Genomic DNA, 21,941 nt, shown 5'->3' with positions numbered 1-21,941 from the left:
CTACAGAGCACCATACTGTACTTAGCTCCCTTCTCATGATGACAGGTAGCCCACAGGCATCTACCTGTCCTCATTTGGGACCTGCTGATTGGTTATCACAATGTTAATCTACAGTGCTCAGGTTGTTCTGATCCCAGAGGAGAACAGAACCATCAGTGGTTGTACCTTTCTGCAAGACTGACACTGATTGTAGATAAGATGTGGATTTTCTTTTCAACAGTTGCTTTATTTTCTGTGATACAGGTATTTAGATACATTGTATAGTTGACTTAATATTTTTTCAAATAATTTTGTCTCTAACGAATTTACCTTCTGTTTTTAGAGGTATAATGGCATGGCTTCAGGTGAGTGTGCATTTTATCATAAATGTTTTCATATTCTGTTGAAAAAAGAATACTAATTTTAAAGTATGTGTATTACCTATAAGAAACAAATTGTAAAAAACAGCACCATCATTGCTGTTATTTTATTTACATCAATTAAGGTCTTTGGAGTTTTACTTTGAATCCAACAGCTTTTAATTTATATGTGACTTTTTTTTATTTCAAATGAAAAAAAAATTAAAAGCAAACATCTAAAACATATAAAAATATTGTCAAAGTTCAAAAGCCTTAAAAACATTATTGTCCAACTTTTTTTGTCAGTTTACACATAAAATGTATTTTTTATGTATAAAATTATTCTGTTCATATAGGTTATAAAAAGAGGTTTAAGGAGACTTGTGTAAAGTTATATCTAAAGTCTTCAGAGACTTTCAATGACCTGTGGGAATATCGCTTTTCACTAACAATCTGTTTTACCTTAAATAAAAGCAAAAGAAACCAATTAGTACTTTATGACCCTCTGATTATTTAAAAAATCCTTGGATTTTGTACAATTTTCTCAATTTTTCAGGATGCCAAATAGATTCGGTGACCTCTCCTTCTGCATCCACACTCCAAATCAAATGGAGCAGCTACCCTGGTGCGACTGTTTATGTCCTAGACTTGAGGGTTGTGAACTCTACCACTATTGCCCCTGTGATGCTAATGCAGACGTCGCCCAGCACGGAAAGGGTGGTGCAAGGTTTAAGACCTGGAACTGTATATGAGGTTACGTTAAAAGTTTATCAGATTCTGTATAATCCTGCGTGTACAGTTACTGTGACGGCAAAAACTGGTAAGAAAAGGGACTCTTCATAAACCCGTTGCATAATTTTTTGAATGATGAAGTTGAGCAATAACGTGGAACATCTTGTCTCACATCCCCACAGTTCCTGGAACGTCTCAAATCACATTTTCCAGAGCAACTAACAGCTCATCTTTGCAGTTTGAGTGGTCTCAAGTGATCGGAGCAGACAGATATATCTTAGTTGTGGAAGAGTTGAACAGCGATCCTCTAAAGAGCTCTAATTGGACTTTCACATCTTTAAGTGGACAAGTGTCTGGTCTGTCCCCTGCGACTCGTTATGCCAGTTATATTTACGCTGAAAACAGTGCAGGAAGAGGTGCCAAAAGTACCATAAGGACCATTGTAACATGTAAGTTCTCCAAAATCAATTTACACAGATCACTCTGGATCTTTTTAGAAGTGAGTAATTAACAGTTATATTTTCTGCTGAAAGTGGTGCAGCCACCTCTGGGTTTGACAGTGACCACGAAGACAGCCAGTTCTGTTCAAGTTCAGTGGAACCCCGTGGACAAAGTCTTACAGTACCTAGTGACTGTGAGAGACGCCAACAACCCCAACAGCCCGGCCATCAAAAATATCTCGTCCACATCTACAGAATTCACAAGTCTGAAGCCCTGCTCCACGTTCACAGTGGAAGTATCATCATACAACATCTTCTTAGTGCCTGGAGAGCCATCTATTGTTACATACACTACCTCCTGTGAGTATCAGTAAAGTTCATTTCATTTCACCCATTGTCTATGAAAGGAAACATGATCTGTACAATGAAATCAGAAAAAACAGGGTAAAGATGGTCACATGAACAAATAATAGTTCAAAATTTTGTTAACTGAATCATCTCTGAAGGGTAAAGTCTTATTGTTTCAAAGCAGAAATAAGAGTCATGTTTATGAAAATAAATAATAATAAGATAAACATATAGTACAAAACTTATTTTATAAATCAACAAGTAAAAATGCATTTGTGAATCTTAACACCCTAAGTTGGTTTATGAAGTTGCTAAAGCACGTTCAAGCTAAAAAATAGATATATTTTTTTTAAAATATCAAAAACTTTGCGCTCAGTTTTAAAAACAAAATTCGCTAAAGAAGTACATCAAGCCAAAAAACTGGTTAAAAAACCCCCAGAAAAAACCCTCCTATCCATTAACTGCCAAGTTAGCTAAAAAATGAGCACAGACGTCAATAAAATGAGTCAAATTTATGACTGAAAAGTTAAATAAAATGCAGCAAAACAATGAAAAAATCCTAGCTTCTCAAAGCGTGTCACTAGAATGTGAATTATTCAATTTTGGTAACTGTGTCTTCCTTTGATTTTTTTCTGGCCCAAGTATCCAAATTTTCTGACAAACTATGATCTTGAAGGATTCAAAGCTTTTAAAAAACATTAAAAATAAATCAGCAAACCAAAGACACAAGCATGAATTTTGTGCAAGAACTGAATGTTTTGATGCTACAGTGTAATTAAGAACATGCTGGGAATTTTTTATATGTTAAAAAAAATAAAATACTGTCAATGTTTCTCACCATTCACACAGTAATAAAGATAATGAAGTTAGATAATTAGTTCCCATTCTTATAGCATTCCAGGTGACTTTAAAGACTCATAAAAAGTGGAGTAATACATACGGTACTCCCTTCTCCACCTTCATAGAATTTGGCTCTAATCAAATTAAAGCAACAAAGTTACACAGGAGAAAGAGAAAGATTCAAAGATTTTGCCAATTTTTCTCATTGGTTGTAGACTTTTTTTTCCAACTTACTAGTAAACATGTTGGTTGTTAAAAACACAGTTGGCAAAAGATGTGATGTTCTAAGACGATGGTTTTATGTTTTATACAAAAAGAACATTTTAATTCAAAGTAAGAACGTTTTGATGCAAGATATTCAAATTTTAGATGTTAAGGATATTTGTACTAAGATTTTACTGCTATATTTAGGTCGTGAATCAAATGTATCTGCATGTGAATAATTTCTGCATACATTCATATTTTATTCAGCAAAAATAATTCATAATTTATGGTACAATCAACAGATTATATTGGTTAACTCCCCTGTGTCTTAGCCTTCGGTCCTTAGAAAGATTATTAACACCTTCTTTTACTCCTATTTAACCTCTTTCTCAGCCATCAACGCAGTAACTACAACCTCTACAGCCTACAACTGCACAAATGGGTCTGTCACAGTTTCTTGGGATGGGGTGTTTGGGGCCAGCTTGTACAGGGCCACAGCTGTTGATGGCACAGGGGCCTCCTTGAACTGCACATCAGCTTCCACCAGCTGTCAGATCAGCATGCTCACATGTGGAGAGCGGTACCAGGTCCGAGTCACGGCCATTTCTGGCAGCTGTGAAAGCACCTCCAACACCTCGGCCATCTTTGAGACCGGTGAGAGCTCCGCACACCCGAAAAGGAGAACATCAGTCCTCTTTGCCCTTTTGTTTACTTTTCATCACTCGTTTGCACATACATTAACTGAGCGTCTCCTTTTACATCTTACTGTGTCACGCATGCATCTGCTTTATGGCAGCGCTAACATTTAATGAAAGATCTTTATGTTCTTCCCAAGGTGTCCTATGTTCTAAACTGTACAATACGCCCTCTGATTAGTCAATGAAACCTGTCATCCAATACCAGCCTGAAGGCCTGTTCAGTCTTTTGAGAAGGGGAAATATCCCAAGAAATTGTAAAAGAGACACACATCTTATGAAAGTTTCAGAAGAAATAAAGCATGTCACGTAGACCAAAAAAAGAAAAAAAAGTGCAAATGAGTTTTTTTTTTCCATTTAACCATAAATGAGCATGTCCTGCTACAGTGACTGTCTTTTAATGTCCCATCTTCCTCTCATCCTTCAGTGCCCTGTGCTCCGGCTAACCCTCAAACAGAACATGTGTGCTTGTCTGACATGATCGTACTCAGCTGGCAGCCCACCAACAACACCATCTACTACGAGGCGACGGCTGTGGACAGCAAAGGCAAAGCGATCCTGTGCAGGACCCTGGACAGCACTTGTTTCTTCACCAACATTGGCTGTGGTCAGCGTTACACATACACAGTCCTTGCAGTGAGCTATGAGTGCAGCAGTCAACCCAGCATGCCAAAGGTCATGCAGTCCTGTGAGTAGAATGTCTTCATTTCGAAGCATGAACTTCCTCTGGATTTGGATTTTGAGTCATTTCACTTAATGGATAACAATTTCAGAAAGAGAATATTTGTTTTCTTCTTGCAGCTCCCTGTGAGCCAACAAACGTCAGGACAGCTGCTCACTGTGACACTGGAAAACTCATCACAACCTGGGAGCCGTCTGCAGGAGCTCTTTTCTACAACGTGGAAGCCATGGGGAACAACGGGGAACTGTACAAATGCTCCTCCCCAAACAATAGCTGTGAAATTACCGGTGTACCGTGTGGCGAGTTTCTCAGCGTGTGGATTGTTGCCTCCAATGACAACTGCTCCACTGGCAATGTGTTGGGACCAGCTGCTCAGACTAGTATGGATGAAAATCCCAGTGAGATTAACAGAAGATGGTGTAGCACTGTCGTTCTGACACGTGATGTTTTCCCCTCCTCTCTGCAGATCCATGTGTCCCCTCCAATGTCGAGGTATCAAAAACGTGCAGCCCAGATTCTGCAACAGTCAACTGGCTGGCAAGCAATGGAGCTATTTTCTATTATGCCACTGCTCAAGATGCAAATGGAAACCCGCATGAGTGCTTCTCACTGGGAACCAGCTGCTCAATCAGTGGATTAAAATGTGGGCAAAATTATACAGCCAGCGTTAGTGGAAATAATTTTTATTGCAACAGCACACAAAGCCAGGAGGTCGCGTTTACAACAGGTACTGTGCCACAAAACAGAAATATTTGTAAACGTTTAATAAAAGTCCCAAAAAAATACACTTTAAAATGTGCTCCTTCTTCAGGACCCTGTGCTCCAGCCAACGTTGAAGCTTTCGCAGAATGTGATACCAATCATGCTGTGGTGAATTGGCAGAACAACCAAAACTATGGCCATTACTCAGCAATGATAGAGGACGGGAGCGGAGCCAAGCTCACCTGCACCAGCGACAGATTCAACTGCAGCATCAGCCCTTTGCCCTGTGGAAAAAAGCTAAACGTTACCGTGACCTACACCAATGGAAACTGCTCATCCACATCAACACCTGTTAGCATGGACTCAGGTACTGCAAGTACAATCATTGCTACCCGGGAGGTTAAAAAAATAGGAAGAAAAATTAAGGTTTTCTCAGGATCAACTGACAATTCTTATGAAAATACAATATTCTAATGAAAATACAATATTCTAAAAGAAAAACAGTTAAAATTCGAAAAACAAATTGGTTTAAAGACAGAAATCTGTAAATAAATACGGAATGGTGGCATCAATGCCCAAACTATTAGAAAGTGAATTGTTCCCTTTCAGTGAGTCAATGTTCCAGAGTTAAAGTTTTTGTCTTAAAGAAAATTGAATTACTTAAAAGAAATGACAAAATTTCAAGATAAAACTCAGGAAAAAAATGTAAAACTGAACAAAAAATAACAAAATATAGTGGGGTTTTTTTGGTTTAAAAACCAACGAAAAACTATTTTTAGATAAAAGACTTTACAGATAACGCCAGCGTTCTGAGAATAAAATGAGACATGAAGTCTAAAAGTGTTTGTTCACTGAATGTTGAGTTTAACCGGAATAAATGTCCAGACAAAAATTTAAATCATAAAATTCTGAAATTAAAGACCGAATTAGATTATTTTGTATATAAAATATCAGTTTACTCTTTAAAGTTCTAAGGTATTCTAAAGTAGGAAAAGGTTTTTAATTCCAAAAAGTATAAAATAATTATGTTTAGTCTCAAAATCCTGTGATAAAATTCAGAAAAAATGGAAAAAATATCTTGACTTATTTAGAAACTGCAGAGAAGGTTAAAGTCAGAACTCTTCATTTAAACCTAAAGGAAATGTCATAATTTCGCATTGTCTTCTCATATTTCAGTCCCTTGTGCTCCAGAGGATGTGAAGGTTAGTGTGAACTGCAGCACCGAGGAACTGACCATCACCTGGAGCAGTTCATCTCCTGCAGAGGAATACTCTGCCATCATCTCTGGAGGAACAGGCCAGCCTTTGTACTGTAACTCCACAGACTCCCACTGTACTTTGAGGGGGTTGAGGTGTGGAAGCCGCTACAATGTGACCGTTTCCTCTTTTAATGGGTCGTGCTTAAGCCCACCGAGTTCAGAGGTCACGGCGTTAACATGTGAGGTGTCTTTCAACTTTAAAGTTTATGCAGCTCTTCTTCATCTCCCCGCTCACATGTTATTTCTCTTCAGCACCATGTCCTCCCACCAACGTCTCAGCCATGCACACCTGTGCTCCAGATCCTGTTCCTGTGTCATGGGCCGCCACTGGAATAAACGCCAAACAGTATACGGCTGTGGCTGTGAGCCACAGAGGTCACAAGTCTGAGTGCACAACTAATCAAACCTCATGCAGTCTGTCTGGGCTTCAGTGTGGGGAGACGTACTATATACATGTTTCAGGAGCAAATGACAACTGTTTCAGTCAAGACAGCAGCCCTGTCTCCCTGCACACAGGTGACAAACTATTGACTTGACTTAGAGACTAATGCAAAACCTAAATAATATATTATGAAACTCTCAAAACAACCAGTGGCTGCTTCTGTCCTCTCTCTTTAGAGCCGTGCCCTCCCTCCAACGTGACCAGCCAGCTGATCAACGGAACAGCTCATGTGACCTGGAGCCCTGGTGCCAACGCCGCCGGCTACAATGTAAAAGCCACGAGCCACAGTCACAGCATCACTTGCAGCAGCTTCACCTCCAACTGCACGCTCAGTGACCTGGTCTGCGGCCAGGACTATTACATTCGGGTATCTGCCACGGATGGGACATGTGCTAGTAACTACAGCGCTCCCTTTGTGCAAAATCAAGGTACAAAAAGCAGAAAACTATTTCAAACTTTTTTATACATTTTAAATTAAATTTTGATTTTTTTAATGGATCAAAAAATGTAAAGCTTTTAAAAATCCCATCTGTTCAGCATTTCTGGTTATAATTTATTGCATCACATAGGAGGGCCAGACTCTTTAAAAATAAAGCAACTTTTGTAAATCAAATAACTGTGATAAAGCTGTATGACTAACTTAGAAATTTTTTGTTCAAAAATAGAAAACAATTTTTTTAATAGAAGGAGAACAAAGCAGGTGTGGCCATTGTTAGAATGGACTTTATCTGAATATTTAAAAGCTGCTTTCCACCATACTCAGCAATGCCTAAAGGCTATTTTCTTCCCAGCAATGCTCTGGCACAAGTGTATACAGAGAACATATAATTAAAGATAAAAAATATCCATTAAAAAAAGTTATTTTATTCTCAGCTCTGGTTTGAGGTTTGGCAATGTTTTCTATGAATCCTGTTAAAAAAAGACCCAAACTTAAATGCTCCTTTAACACATTCTCCCACTTATCTGTTTCTGTCAGTGCCATGCTCTACTTGGAATTTCACCACAGACCTGAAATGTGAGACCAATGAGCTCCTGGTGAGCTGGAACGCTTCTTTCTCGCAGCTCAACTACAGTGTCACCGCTGCGCCAATGGATGGTAACATCCCTCCAGTCACCTGCCATACCAACAACGCCAGCTGTCTTCTTAGTGGCCTTCAGTGTGGACACTCTTACAACGTCTCCATCAAAGTGTCTTCTGACACCTTCAGCGGACCCCCGAGCCCTTCACAGACAGTTAAAACAGGTAAAATGAAAATAAAACCGGAAAAGCAATCTTCTGTTGCATCACCACTCATTTTTGTTCCTTAACTGTCTCCCCTCCAGCTCCATGTTCTCCTACCATCCAGAGTAGCACTCTGATCTGTGGCAACAGTTCCTCTCTGGTGTCCTGGGCTTCAGTGTCTGACGCCATGGGTTACATAGTGAAGGCAAAATCCACTAAAGGGCACCAGGTTTCCTGTAGCACCACCACCACAACCTCATGCACCCTTACAAATCTCTCATGTAGTGAGACCTACGTGGCCAAGGTCACAGCCCAAGGACAGCAGTGTGACAGCGCTCCCGGCCCGAGCACCAACATCACCACCAGTGAGAGCCACTGGGAAATCCAGTACGTAACTTCACCCAAGCAGACTTAAGTGATGCATCCTGTATTTTTCCTCTGTTTAGCTCCATGTCCTCCAGCTGTCATATCAAGGCAGTACAACTGTGGCACCAACACTGCAGTATTCAGCCTTTCCAACCCAGTTGAAAAGCTCACCTTCCTTGCTCAGCTGGTTGGAGCCGGATACAAGGACAGCTGCCTCACGAGCAATGCCAGCTGTGTGTTCCAAAGCCTTCCATGCGGCTTGGATTTAAATCTGACTGTGCAAAGTCAGGGATCAGAGTGCAACAGCAGCATTAGTGTCAGCGAACCCCTTCAAACAGGTAAATGAGGTGTTATGACATCTCTAGAAAAAACACAACTAGCATAAGCTTACTTTGTACCTTTTTTTTCTTTGCCTTTTTGTTTTCTCTTTTCTTTATGTGTTGAACCTGTGAGCTATATTTGCAACACTGAATTTCCCTAATGAGGAAAAAATAAAGGCCTATTTAATCTAATCATATCTAATCCTCAATAAGATTTAAAGGGATTTGATTGGAATTTTAATGGCAGCCCCTGGATGCTGTTTAATTGACTCTTAATCATAATTGGATATATTTGCACTTTGACATACAATACATAACACGGTTAATCCAATAAATGTTAAGGTTAAATTTGTCAATTTAGTTAATTGCTTAAAACAGACTGGAAAGAAGCATATCATCCCTTTAAAGCTTTACTGTCTATTTTTAATTCCATATACCATTTCATAACTAATAATTAGAGTTTTTTATACTTTACCAATCCAAGTGCAGATCATTTATCAAATCCATAAGTAGTAATGGTATCAGATAACAAAGATAGATTGCATATACCTTTAACTAGGTATTTATAGGGGGTTTTGGATCAAAATTAGTGTCCTTGTCACAGTGGAAACAAGTTACAGATATGGTTATGATGTTGATGAATGAAAGCTTCATACTCTGTAGTTGAGTTATCATGGGTCCAAAATTAGTATACATTAATCTGTTGTCAAATCCAGGGTCTTCCTTCTAGATTAACAAAGTTTTTTCTAAGTTTTCTATGCTGTAATAATTACCATTCATATTTGTTCTTTTACAAGCTGATATCAGTGGGTTGATTTGATCATCAGCTTGTGCATTTTTACAGTGCTTCTGAATTTTTGGTTAAAAAAAGATGTAAATAAAATGTCAAGCCTGATTTCCAAATGCCTCTGTTTTCATTGTTTTCCCTCCCCAGCCCCCTGCCCTCCAGAGAATGTGAGCGCCACAGTCCTGTGCTCCAATCATTCAGCACTGATAACATGGGTGGGGCGTCCTAATGCCTTGGGGTACAATGTGACAGCAAAAAGCCTGGGAGGCGACATCCACAGCTGCCACACCAACACCAGCAGCTGTGAAGTGACAGACATTAAGTGTGGGGAAACCTACAGCGTAGAAGTCACAGCGTACACACAGACGTGCACGGGATCCCAGAGTCTACCTCACAGATTTAGAGCAGGTGGAGGAAAATTTAAGTTCTTTTTAGTGTTTGAAGTAACTTACATTTTTTCTCAGATATGAAACCTTCATTGTTTTGTTTTCTCTTCAGGTGTTTGTCCTCCAAGTAACGTCACTGTGCTGGCGACTTGCGAGCCCAGAACCATCTCATGGTCAACTGCTACTTGGGCTGAAGCGTACATTGCGACAGCCACAGCAGCAGATGGACATACTCATACTTGTAGCTCAAACTATTCAAACTCGTGCAATTTCACTGATCTTCACTGTGGAGAAACATATTCTGTCACGGTTGTAAGTGGGAATGGGAGTTGCTGGAGCGAACCAAGTTCCCCGGTGCAGCTGAGAGCAGGTGAGTGCATTGAACAATGACAGGATGCAGAAATTCTATAGTCTGAAAACTCTCCTTTTTACTGTGCTTTTTTTTTTAAACAGAATTAAGTGAAAGCTTGGTATTTACTGTTTAAAATGCTTCGGAATTGGTGATGCTGCTTTTTTAAAAGAAATGCCATAAGACAATTAGCCTCTCTGAAATTGTTAAAAAATAATTGCTTAGTCTAGTTCACATACATAGTAAATAATCAATAAACGAAAGGAAAAAAATCCCAGAGGCTATGCACATATGGTAGCACATCTAGTTTGTTGTCCAACCATTTCTAGATTTTCTTTTATTTATTTATTTTTGGTCATCTCTGGTCTGGGATGTATCTGCACCAAAATGCTGTGGTGCACATCACATCAAATCAGAAGCACGCTTTCTAAAGATCTTTACCTCTTGACCTTTCCCAGCTTTGTGTCCACATGCCAACCTGACTGCCCACGTCAACTGCAACACCAGCAGAGTGGACCTCATGTGGAGTTCAGTGGCAGCACCTTCCTATGTCATAAGGGTGGAAAATATTGGCGGTGTAGCCCTACCTGTAGACTACACCACGCCCAACATTTATCTTTCTCTATCTAACCTGGCCTGTGGAGAAAGATATGCTTTCAGCCTAGCAGTTCAAGATGGGAATTGCCAAAGCAGCTTCAGCCCACCCATTGTACTAAGCACAGGTAGGATCGTTTTTAATCTTCTCCGCTAGCAAAAAATTGAGGATTCAACCAGCAGCACATGTGAGGTTACCGTTCTGCTGTTTCCCTCAGTTCCGTGTCAGCCCTCAAACCTAACCGTAAATGTGGACTGTGGGACAAACAATGCCAACTTCTCCTGGGCTGAAAGCAGTGGAGCAAGTTTATACACAGTCGAGGTGAAAGGAGCGAACGGCCACACGGCATCCTGCTCCTCCAACACCACCTCCTGCTTGGTGAAACTGCCCTGTGGAAACACATACCATGCCACGATGGTAGCCTCAACAGAGAGCTGTAACACCAACAAAAGCACTGTAATGTTCTTTGAGTCTGGTAAGGCACAGCTAACCTAACATTCAGTTTTTTCATCAAAGATATATTTTTATTTAAAATAAAACTGGTTTTATGCACTTGCTACAAAAAAGAGCCATAGGCATAATATAATATTATTTGAAAACAAAAATAAGAGTCCAGGATGTTTGCTTTAAATAAACTACCTGTTCTCTGCAGCTCCATGTTTGCCAGAAGGCATTGTGGCAAAGTTAGATTGTGAATCCCACATTATTAACGTGAACTGGACTCACACTAACGGCTCAGATGACTACACCGCCTGGGCCATCAGCTCAGATGGACACAGAGTCTCCTGCAACTCCACAACAAATTCCTGCTCCATCCACGATCTCCTGTGTGGCAAGATCTATGAGGTGGCCGTCACCTCCTCCTCAATCAAATGCCAAGTTATTGCTGGCTCTGACTATAAGATTCAGTCATGTGAGTGAAGCTCTTCCACATTCATACACACTGTAATGTGTGGATCTATTCTGGATCAATTGTCTTCTAATCCACTTGCAGATCCATGTGCACCAATAAATACAACCGTTGAGCAGAACTGTAGCTCCAACTGCATGACAGTGAAGTGGCACGACAACAGCACAGCTCAGAACTACACTGTGAAAGCCACCTCTGCCTCAGGTGTGAACTCCACCTGTGAATCCAGCAACAGCAGCTGCTCCTTCCTGGATTTAAGCTGCAGTCAGCTCTACTCCTTCACTGTGATGGGACACAGCAATGTTTGCAGGAGTGATGTGAGCACTCCCATCATAAGCTACACCGGTAAAGAGTTTCATTTTTTTTTCATGGCAATGCTTTTAATAAACATTGGTTTTTGTGCAGAATCACAATCGCGTTACAGAAAATGTCACAAAACAACAAATAATGTGTTTTGTTAGGACTTAAGAACCGAAAACATGAGGACTCTCAAGTTACAACATAAAATAAAACACATTTTTACACATGGAAGGAAAACCAACTGCTAAGTTTCATTAAAATGTGTCTCCCTGACTTTTGCAACTTTCAGTTTTCATAACATGTTTTGTTATTTTACCTAGAATATTTTTTTTTAAAACATAACTTTTTAAAAATATTCATAAATACTTTATATCTAAAACTGTAAACAATGAACTTTAAAAGTCAGTGTGATTAGGAAATACTTCCGCACAACTGCACATCATTTTGTAGTTTAAATCAGCTTACATTGGGTTTTAGTGTCATGGGCAAAAAACTGGTGCACAGACTACAAACTCTGATGAAAAATACATCAAAGTTAAGAACTAAGTCTTAGATGGTAAATCCTTTAATTCGTGCCTTTAAATTTTCCTTTCCATTTCAGCTCCGTGTCCTCCAACCAATTTGTCAGCAGAGCTGAACTGTACGACCCGCAATGCTGTGGTCAGTTGGAGAACTGTGACCACAGCTGTATTCACAGCCAACAATGTCCAGGCAACCTCCCCTGATGGACACAACTCCTCCTGCAGCAGCATGGGATCCTCCTGTAACCTTGATGACCTCGTTTGTGGGCAGAAGTACTCTGTTGTTGTGGAGGCGATCAACGCTGGTTGCCCTGGTCCTGCCAGTGCTCCTACATTCCTCACTGCAGGTGACTGAATCTTCTGTTCCTAATATGGAGTTGTACCTGAGCACAGCTGATGACCTGCCTCTGCCTCCAGAGCCCTGCATTCCCATGAATATTTCTACTCACTACAACGCGAGTGCTGCCTGGGTGACGTGGAGCGCTGCAGCCGGGGCCAGTTCCTACACAGTTCAGGCTGTGACAGACTCGGTTGCCCCAGTGACCTGTGGCGGCAGTAACAGCAGCTGCCACCTGGGCGGCCTGCAGTGCAGTCGGATGTACAACGTGACGGTTACAGCACATAATCAGGCCTGCAGTAGTCTGCCCTCAGAAACGACACACCTGCTGACAGGTTTGTTACTGCGTCAGGAAAAGATGTGCACACACAAGCCTCTCCTCATGTTTACATGTGTCTTTTTCAGAACCATGCCCACCTACAAATGTTCAAGCCAGTTTGGAATGTGAAAAACTCATTGCCACCGTGTCCTGGCAGCAGAGTCACCTTTCTGTGGGATACGTTGCCTATGCAGACAACAAAAATGGACACAGCACCTCCTGTTTTAGTGCAAACACCACTTCCTGCAACCTTTCAGGACTGATGTGTGGAAATGTCTACAGCGTTTGGGTCAAGGCTCTGGGAGAGCAGTACAACAGCTCGGACAGTTCTGTTGTTTCTCTTACAACAGGTAAAAATCAGTCATACGTAGTGCCAACAGCTACTGATTTTAAGAGGATAAATGGCACGTACTTGTATAGCACTTTTCTACCTTCCTCGAAGGCCCAATGTCACAGTCACATTCACCCATTCACCCAAACACACCCATTTACTGCCAAACCCCAGTGCCAACCTTCCACCAGAGGAAAGGTGGGGTTCAGTGTCTTGCCCAAGGGTAGGAAAGGCGGAAATCAAACTGCAATCTTCTGATTGAAGGTGAACCACCCTACCATTGCACCAATGTTGCCCAGGGGATAGTTACAAAAAACAAGATTAAAAACAAATCATATCACAAAGAACAGTCTTTTTTCTTAAGTCTATGTCTTAAGCGAAGTGTAAGGCTTACAAAATGTGCGATACAAGCTGTCCTTGTGATGTGATTGGAAATAACTTTTTACAATATCTTTAGTATAGTAACTTTATTTTAAACTGACGTCTATAAATCAAATGTTATCCCTCAATCTTCTGCTGTTTCTTTCAAATCCATCAGCACCTTGTGAGCTTGGCAATGTCAAGGCCAACATGAACTGTGTGGCCCACACAGCAACAGCATCCTGGCAATCCAGCTCTGGAGCTTCCAACTATGTAGCCGTGTTAGCAACTTCATCGGGCCACGTTAAAAGCTGCACCACCAACAGCACCAGCTGCCAGCTGAGCTCCCTGCAGTGCGGAGAGAAATACAACCTCACTGTGAAGGCTCTTGGAGATACTTGTAACCAAACTACTCTAATGGCAGGATACCTCATCACTGGTATGCACGAGCTTTTGTATTTTTGAACAAACTAGCTTATGGTGCTTGACAGACAATTATGAGCTGCTCTTCACCTGTCTTTCTTCAGAGCCTTGTGCACCCGTGAATCTCTCCGTCCTATATAACATGAGCACTGCTCAGGTAACGTGGGCCGGAGCAAAAGGTGGAAGCTCATTCTCTGTCGCTGCCGTCAACAACCAAGACCCGACAGTCACCTGCAACTCTACAAACACCCAGTGCTCCCTGGTGGGTCTGAAGTGCAGTCAGAGCTACAACATCACCGTGATGGTGGCAGATCCTACCTGCAACAACACAGTTACCTCAGAGCCCTACCAGCTCATGACAGGTGTGTCTCAAACTGGTTTCATATCTTCTGACTTTGTTTTCTGTCTGAAGAAGCTCACATGCATTTTTTTTTTTTTATTTTTTTTTTTTTTTTCAGAGCTCTGCCCCCCTACAAACGTTCAAGCCAGTTTCAAATGTGAAACTCTCGCTGCCACAGTGTCCTGGCAGCAGACTGGCTTTGCTCTTGGTTATGTTGCTTATGTGGACAATAAAAGTGGACACCAAATCTCCTGTGTTAGCTCCAATGCCACCTCATGCAGCATTTCGGGCCTGATGTGTGGGACTGTCTACAGTGTCTGGGTCAAGGCTCTGGGACTGCAGTACAACAGCTCGGACAGCTCCGCCATCTCTCTTATGTCAGGTAATTCGTGTTCTTCCTGTTAACCTGATGCTGCTAGGAACAAATCTCTCAAAATGTACTTTTTCTTTGATATCTTTCTTTCCTTTCCAGGGCCTTGCCAGCCAAAAATACCTTCCGTTCAGGTTCCCTGTCAAAGCGATGAGGTCCAGATCTCCTGGAATCAAACAGATGGTGCTGTGAATTACCTGGTCAGGACTGCAGGGAATCGTGGGTATGTGAAGACCCACAACCTGACACAAAGCTTTCTGCATGCCCCTTTACCGTGTGGACAAGAGTTCAACGTCACCGTTCAAGGACAGGGCAGCGTGTGTGACAGCATCCCCAGCAGTCCTGCCTTCTTCAAAACAGGTAGCTATTCTTTTCCCCTTCTTATCACATTACATTGAGTTGAAATCTTTGTTTCAACCTTTTGTGTTCTCATCATCTCCTCACAGGCCCATGCATCCCCTCAAATGTGACAACCCAAGTGCAGTGCAAGTTTAATCAGGGCTCTGTCAGCTGGACGCAAAGCGATGGTGCTGAATCCTATGTTGCCGTGGCAACTGGTCTCGATGGTCACACCCACCAGTGTCTCACCAATACCACCTCCTGCACCTGGGACGACCTGCACTGTGGGAAGGAGTACACTGTTGTAGTGAGAGCAAAGGCCGTCAACTGCAGCAGCCTGCCGAGCAACAGCTCCATCATTTACACAGGTACGAAAGGTTTGGGGATTATGAGAGATTTTGAGAATTATATGACGGGAATCATATGACAATGAAAGAATTTGAATTATTTTAAATGTCACTCAACCTTTCTGTCTCCACACAGACCCCTGTGCACCGCAAAATATGGATGCAACCGTTAACTGTGGAACAAAAGTTGTTGCTTTGAACTGGAACTCTCCCAATGGGACTTATTCGTACACAGTATCAGCCGAGGGGGGAGATCAATCAGTTAGTCTCCACACCAACACAACCACAGCTCTCTTCTCTGAGCTCATATGTGGACAAAACTACAGTCTGAGAGTCACACCCCAAAACCAACACTGTGCCGGAAACTACAACGCACCTGCCTCTGTGCTGACCTGTGCGTGCTGTTTAAACATTACCTTTATAATCAGCAAAACATTTTTCAAAGTTTTAATCAAACTGGGATTTTGTTTCCAGGGCCATGCATACCTACAGGAGTTGTTGCATCACAGGCTTGCCAATCCAACTCTGTCAATGTAACATGGCAGCCAAGCAATGGCTCAGAGCATTACTCCGCCACTGTGAAAACAGAGACCGGCGTTTCAGAAGTGTGCACAACCGAAAACAGCTCATGCAGTGTTCCTGCAGTGACGTGTGGACAAAACTACTCTGTGTCCGTCACAGCTTCCAACAAACAGTGTAATGTCACTTCCAGTCAAACCACAAATGTGAAGTCAGGTGAGCAAATTAAAAGGGAAGCTGGGAGAATGAATAGTTAGAAGTGGATGCTTTTAGTGGCTATGCTGTTTAATAACAAAACTTGTGAAATGGAGCTTGGAAGAAATGTTAGTATGGTTTTTAGCCTTACCTTTGTACATTTCTACACTTTTTTCAGTGCCTTGTAGTCCCACGAATGTCTCTGTGTTTCTGGATTGCCCCAACAACTCTGCCGTGGTGTCCTGGTCTGCCAGTCGTGGTGCTGTGCAGTACTCAGTGACCGCGATCAGCAGTCACCTTAATGACAGCTGTCAGACATCTGGTCTCACCTGTCGCCTCAGCCTTGCATGTGGCAGCCTCTACACGGTTCAGGTGGTTGCTATGGATGATAACTGCTCTAGTATTCCCAGCAGTCCTGTGGCGTTCAGCTCAGGTGAGAGATGTGACTTTACCTGACAGGATACCTACACTCCTTACATTTGATTAATTCTATATTTTTCGTGTTTTCAGGCCCCTGCCCACCTGGGAATGTGAGTGCCCAGATGACATGTCTGTCAAACAACATGACCGTTTCCTGGGATGCCATCAGAGATGCTGACCACTTTTTGGTTTCATTAACTTCTTTGAATGGAACCATTAAATTGTGCAACACCACAACTACTGCATGCTCCATCAGCAATGTTACATGTGGAGAAACATTTACCATCCAAGTCACCTCTGTGAGAGGCAATTGCCTCAGTCAGCCCCATCAAACTTCAAGCATCCAGACAGGTCTGAGCCAGTTTTCTTTCTAAATGCATTGGTATTTGCAGAAATCCCTCCATCTTACCAGCAACTCTGATGCCTATTTTTTTAGCTCCCTGCCAACCCAAAGGAGTAAATGGTTACCTTGACTGTGTATCAAACTCTGCCTGGATTTCGTGGGATTCTGCTCTTGGAGCGAGCAACTACACAGTGTCAGCTGTGGGTTCAGGGATCTCTACAACCAACTGCACTTCTATCACAGACACTAGATGTGAGGTGAAGGACCTGGCCTGTGGTGTATCTTTCAGCTTCACAGTCACAGCTGCAAACAGCTGGTGTGACAGTCAACCAAGTGCTTCTTATAGCTTGGAAACAGGTATTTCCAATCTACAGTCTAGCTTTGAAATGTTTATTCGTGCAGCTGAGTGAAGTTCATGTAATCTATACTCCATCAGCCCCCTGTTTGCTCTCTGCAATCACCGCTTTCGCTCATTGCCACAACTCCTCCATCCTGGTGGTGTGGGATCTGAAGGGAAGTGGGGGAACCTCCGCATATATCGCCACAGCGGAAGCGAGTGACCACACTTTTCTGACCTGCAACAGCACTAGCAACAGCTGCTACCTGTCTGGGGCAAAGTGTGACCTTCAGTACACCATCATAGTCGCAGCATCTTCAAACCGCTGCAGCAGTCTGAGAAGTCCTCCATACAAAATTAGCATGGGTACGTTTATTTAAAAAATGCTAAAAATAGTTTTGAAAAAAAAATAGTAAATCTACCTAAGCCATGACAGGTTAGCTGTAAATAATGATGAACATTTCTCATATTTTAAAAGGAAATAATTGTATTGCTACAAAAGTGTGACCTTGTCATAGTAGAAGTCCTATAAATTTTTATGTTAAGTGCTAAAAATAGCAGAGCAATAAAAGTGCGTTGGGGTTTTAAATTGGAAAACTGATGATACATATATTTCTTCATTTAAGAATCAACAAGAGAAGTGAAAATTTTTTTCGGCTTTCTTTCAATTGATATGGAATTTTGGCCTAAAAACGCCATATCCTGCTCTTTAAAGACTAATATCTCTACCCTGACTTTAGTTTTGATTCTTTTTAGTTACCCTTTATTTTACCAGGTGGATCACTTGAGAACAAATTCTCATTTACAATGATGACCTGGCAAAAAGACACTAATGTTTAATTTTGTGTTGGTTCAAGAACCTGTCATTCATTACAAACCTGGTTTCCCCACCGCTATAAATCTTGAGGGAAGCCTTGATTACCTGAAATCCTCTTTTGATTTGATCCATGCAGAGATATGTATACAGAAGGATTTAGGAAGTGACTTTATTGAAAATCTACCTTTATCATGAGTTTTGTTCAAAAAGCCATTTCCTTTGCAGAGATGGGCAATGAACAGCTTTACATCTGAGTTTCTGTACCTCCAAAGAATAAACTGTATGCACTGCCTGGTCTAAATATAAGTTTTCCCCTTAAGGAAATCAAGGTTCGAAGTTAGTTTAGGGGCAAATTAATAAATTATGACTGTTGAAAAAGTGGAAGAAAAAAATCAAAATCCTCTTGCATTTTGGGAGAAGTCTTATAACATTTGACAATACTTTTAATCAGAGTGTAGTATAACAAATGACTAACTATATTAGATAAAATACTAAAGCATTTTTCCAAGTTTAATTAAAACTTTCTTTTTCAGAGCCCTGTCCTCCCAAAAATGTAACGGTAGATGCTTCCTGTGAAACTCACAGTGCTGTGATATCCTGGACTTATTCTCCTGTTGCTGAATTTTACCAAGTGGTAGCGACGGCTGTGGATGGTCACAAGCATATTTACAACACCTCCTCCACCAGCTTCAGCCTCACGGAGCTCCACTGTGATGAGCAGTACACAGTTTCTGTGACTGCAAGTCAAGAGAACTGCTCCAGTAAGGCCAGTCAAAATGTAACCCTGAGCACAGGTATTTATTAGAGCCACAACAATCAAGACACATTGACAGCGATGACCTTAGTTAAATTGATATTGCCTCATTTTCCTTTCTGTTCAGGTCCTTGCCAGCCAAATAACGTCTCAGTTTCCTACAACTGTAGCAGTCGCTCTGCATTGCTAACATGGATTCCCAGTAAAAATTCAGAAAACTATTTTGGCACCGTACAAGCTGGAAGTGGAGACAACATTTATTGTCACAACACAAACCCAACCTGTACCATTGATAATCTTAAATGTGGCGTGTCATACAATTTCTCTGTCCAAGCCTCTGATGGGACATGCAACAGCTCCCTCAGTGACCTGGTGCAGTTTGGAGGAGGTATTAAAGCATCTATTTCTTCCAGAAAAACTTTTAAATGTTTCTTCTTAAATAATTCCACCCCTCCTAATTTGTCCTTTAGCTCCTTGTCCCCCCGATGGCCTCAAGGTGCGGGTGCTGCCAATGGAGATGGAAGTGCAATTGTTGCACTTCAGCTGGACGCATGTCACCTGTGGAGACATTGAGTACCTGTTGACTTTGACGGGAAGTCTGCAAGGAGATGACAGGTCAAACCTGTTTCAACTCTCATCCTACTGGTCGAGTACAAATCTCTTTGAGATTCCTCTCCCCTGCAGTTCATCCTACACTGCCATGCTGCAAAGTAGGAACTCTGCAGGAACAAGTGGCATGTCTGCACCCCTCAATGGAACAACAGGTAGGTGATATAGAGAGGCCAAGACTTTACAGATACTGGTGCAGATATTGAGGTAGTTCTTATAAATCGGTGAAATCTTGCTGCATGTATGCTGTTGTTTTTTTGTATGCTCCCTTTAGGGGGCACCAGAGTGAACTAAAGCCCTCCATCCAACCCTTTTCTTTACAACCTTGCTCACACCAAACAGCTTCATGAACCTCCTTTTTTGTCTTTGTCTGGTCATCTTTCCTGGTTGCTCCAACCTCAGGATCCTTTTACAAACATAATCACTGTCCCACTTCTCAACTTGTCCAAATCTCAATCTGCTTCCCTGCATTTATCTCCAAAACATCTAAACTGAGCTAATAGATTCAGTCATGGTCTTGTCCATCCTCATCATTTCAAAAGGAAACTTCAATGTCTTCGGCTCTGCCCCCGGTCTCACTTTTTCTGGTTTATTATCTAGTATTCTCTTACTTGTATTTGTTTTATTTGTATAATTTTATCAACTAATTTATTTAGCTCTTATTGTTGGAAGCAATTGAATTTCCCTACTAGAGATTCACAAAGTTTTGTCCTATTCTTCTGTTCTATTCATCCTTGCTGACACTCTTTTGCTAAATACCACTTCTCTGGTTCACATCCTACCTATGTAAGATTGACTTGGCTTTGGTTTATATCAGATGCCCATCCTGACACAACCCTCTGCATTTTACCTGGACTTGGACCAGCAAATCGGAGCATTGGACTGTGCACCCTTTGTGGTTGCATTTTGTACTATAAAGTGAAGGAGGCATTTGACAGAGGCAGTTGTTTACAAACTCATTTTAATTTCTGTCTGTCCCACAGCTCCCTGTCCACCGACAGGAATAGTGTTCAGCGGTAACAGCTCATTTGCCAAGGTGTCATGGAATAGGACCGTGTTTGCCACCACCTACACTCTTTATGACAACAGTGTAAAGCCAAGGGTCCAGCTTTGCAACACTACCACGCTATCCTGCTCTTTGTTCAATCTAATTTCCAATAATCTGGTGATCACTGCGAGCAACGCAGCAGGAGAAAGCCAAGCAGCAAGCGTCCCCAATGGTAGGAACTGAAGTTTTGTTTTTATGTGCACTTTTTAAAAACTTCTACACCAACTAAGATGAGCTTTTTCACTTTTTAGTGGTACTGCAACGCAGGAGGAGAGACCTCGGGGCGCAATTGTCCACAGATGGTGAGTTTATAAAATATTGAATTTGCTTTTTTTGTCGTTAAATTGTTTGTGACAAATATCAGCTAATGTCCATAAACTCACTCATCTTTCCTGCATCAGGAAGAGCCTCAGCTCCTCTGCTGGAGGTAACACAGGTCACGCCAACAGCCATTTGGCTCCAGTGGTCTTCAGTGGAGAATGCTTCACATTACAGCCTGCTGATCACCAAACAAGGCAGCTCCGACAGTCAGACGCTGACCGTATACGGAGAGAGCATAAGTGTCACCAGCCTGAGCCCCAACATCACCTACTGCTTCTCTGTGACAGCTGCAAATGGACCACAGTCAGAGCCTGTCTGCACACAAACAAATCAGGCCTTGCAGTAAATAAAAGGCTTCTGTTAACAAAACTGAAATATTCTAATTAAATGTAATATTAGCTTATCTTTATAGTATGTCAAGATCTCAAAAGTTTAAATAACTTGTGCTTTTTCTGCAAATCTTTAGAGGTTTGATTTTGTGATTTAAGGCTACATTTGATTCAACCTTTACACTGCAAGCCTTTGATTTCAGCTTAAAGAGCCACTCTAATGTGTTCTTGGTGTTTTTAACATGTTCTTGTGGCATTCTTCTGATGATGGAGGACCTATATAAAGAAAATTATTCCTAAAATTGTATTTCTGAGTCATTCCTTCATTCTAATCATTATGATTTAGGAGCAGACGTAAAAATGATCTAAGAAAAAAAAAAGCACATTTGTCTCATTACTGGGGAGAGGAAGGGGGCGGGGTTTCTATGCGCCAACGGTCCCACCCACAATTTAGACAGGAATTTCTAATGAACCAGTTTTTTTTTCCAACTGCATAATCATAGGACCACTGGGAATGGCTTTTAAACAGATGTAAAGATGATCTGAGTAGGTCTCTAAGTTCTAATGCTTTTAATAAAATATTTTATCACCATTTTCTGGATAAGTTCACTAGATTTGTTTCCGACTTCTCTTAACAGTAAATTAG

The 21,941-nt window shown here is 41.5% G+C and overlaps 1 protein-coding gene across 1 annotated transcript; it reads left to right on the top strand.

The window, feature by feature from the left end:
- Positions 1-117: 117 nt before the first annotated feature.
- LOC101174950 (uncharacterized) lies at positions 118-21,597 on the top strand. Its single transcript, XM_023964904.2, has 42 exons — positions 118-243; positions 323-344; positions 895-1,158; positions 1,253-1,519; positions 1,604-1,870; positions 3,296-3,556; positions 4,025-4,285; positions 4,399-4,659; positions 4,746-5,006; positions 5,091-5,348; positions 6,158-6,418; positions 6,492-6,755; positions 6,858-7,109; positions 7,658-7,924; positions 8,005-8,268; positions 8,350-8,607; positions 9,524-9,784; positions 9,875-10,132; positions 10,570-10,833; positions 10,924-11,181; positions 11,359-11,619; positions 11,701-11,961; positions 12,518-12,784; positions 12,855-13,109; positions 13,180-13,443; positions 13,963-14,223; positions 14,312-14,569; positions 14,666-14,929; positions 15,020-15,277; positions 15,364-15,624; positions 15,740-15,997; positions 16,078-16,338; positions 16,496-16,750; positions 16,828-17,088; positions 17,174-17,437; positions 17,517-17,783; positions 18,768-19,028; positions 19,116-19,376; positions 19,459-19,752; positions 20,581-20,817; positions 20,897-20,947; positions 21,047-21,597. Exons 1-42 carry the CDS (start codon positions 199-201, stop codon positions 21,310-21,312), a joined length of 10,320 nt encoding a protein of 3,439 aa, XP_023820672.2. The 5' UTR covers positions 118-198; the 3' UTR covers positions 21,313-21,597.
- The last annotated feature ends 344 nt before the right edge of the window (positions 21,598-21,941 follow it).

The sequence above is a fragment of the Oryzias latipes genome, chromosome 17, assembly GCF_053564925.1.
Source record: "Oryzias latipes strain Hd-rR chromosome 17, Olatipes_Hd-rR_3.1".
Taxonomy (NCBI): Eukaryota; Metazoa; Chordata; class Actinopteri; order Beloniformes; family Adrianichthyidae; genus Oryzias; species Oryzias latipes.
The sequence above is the reverse complement of the archived record's forward strand: the minus strand, read 5'-3'. Positions and strand labels throughout refer to the sequence as shown.

Bases quoted from the DNA above. Each gene is read 5' to 3' on its own strand.
- LOC101174950 (XM_023964904.2), top strand. From the start codon at position 199: ATGTGGATTTTCTTTTCAACAGTTGCTTTATTTTCTGTGATACAG. The intron at 14,930-15,019 runs GTAATTCGTGTT...TTTCCTTTCCAG, and splicing joins CGCCATCTCTCTTATGTCAG to GGCCTTGCCAGCCAAAAATA. The intron at 16,339-16,495 runs GTGAGCAAATTA...CACTTTTTTCAG, and splicing joins AACCACAAATGTGAAGTCAG to TGCCTTGTAGTCCCACGAAT.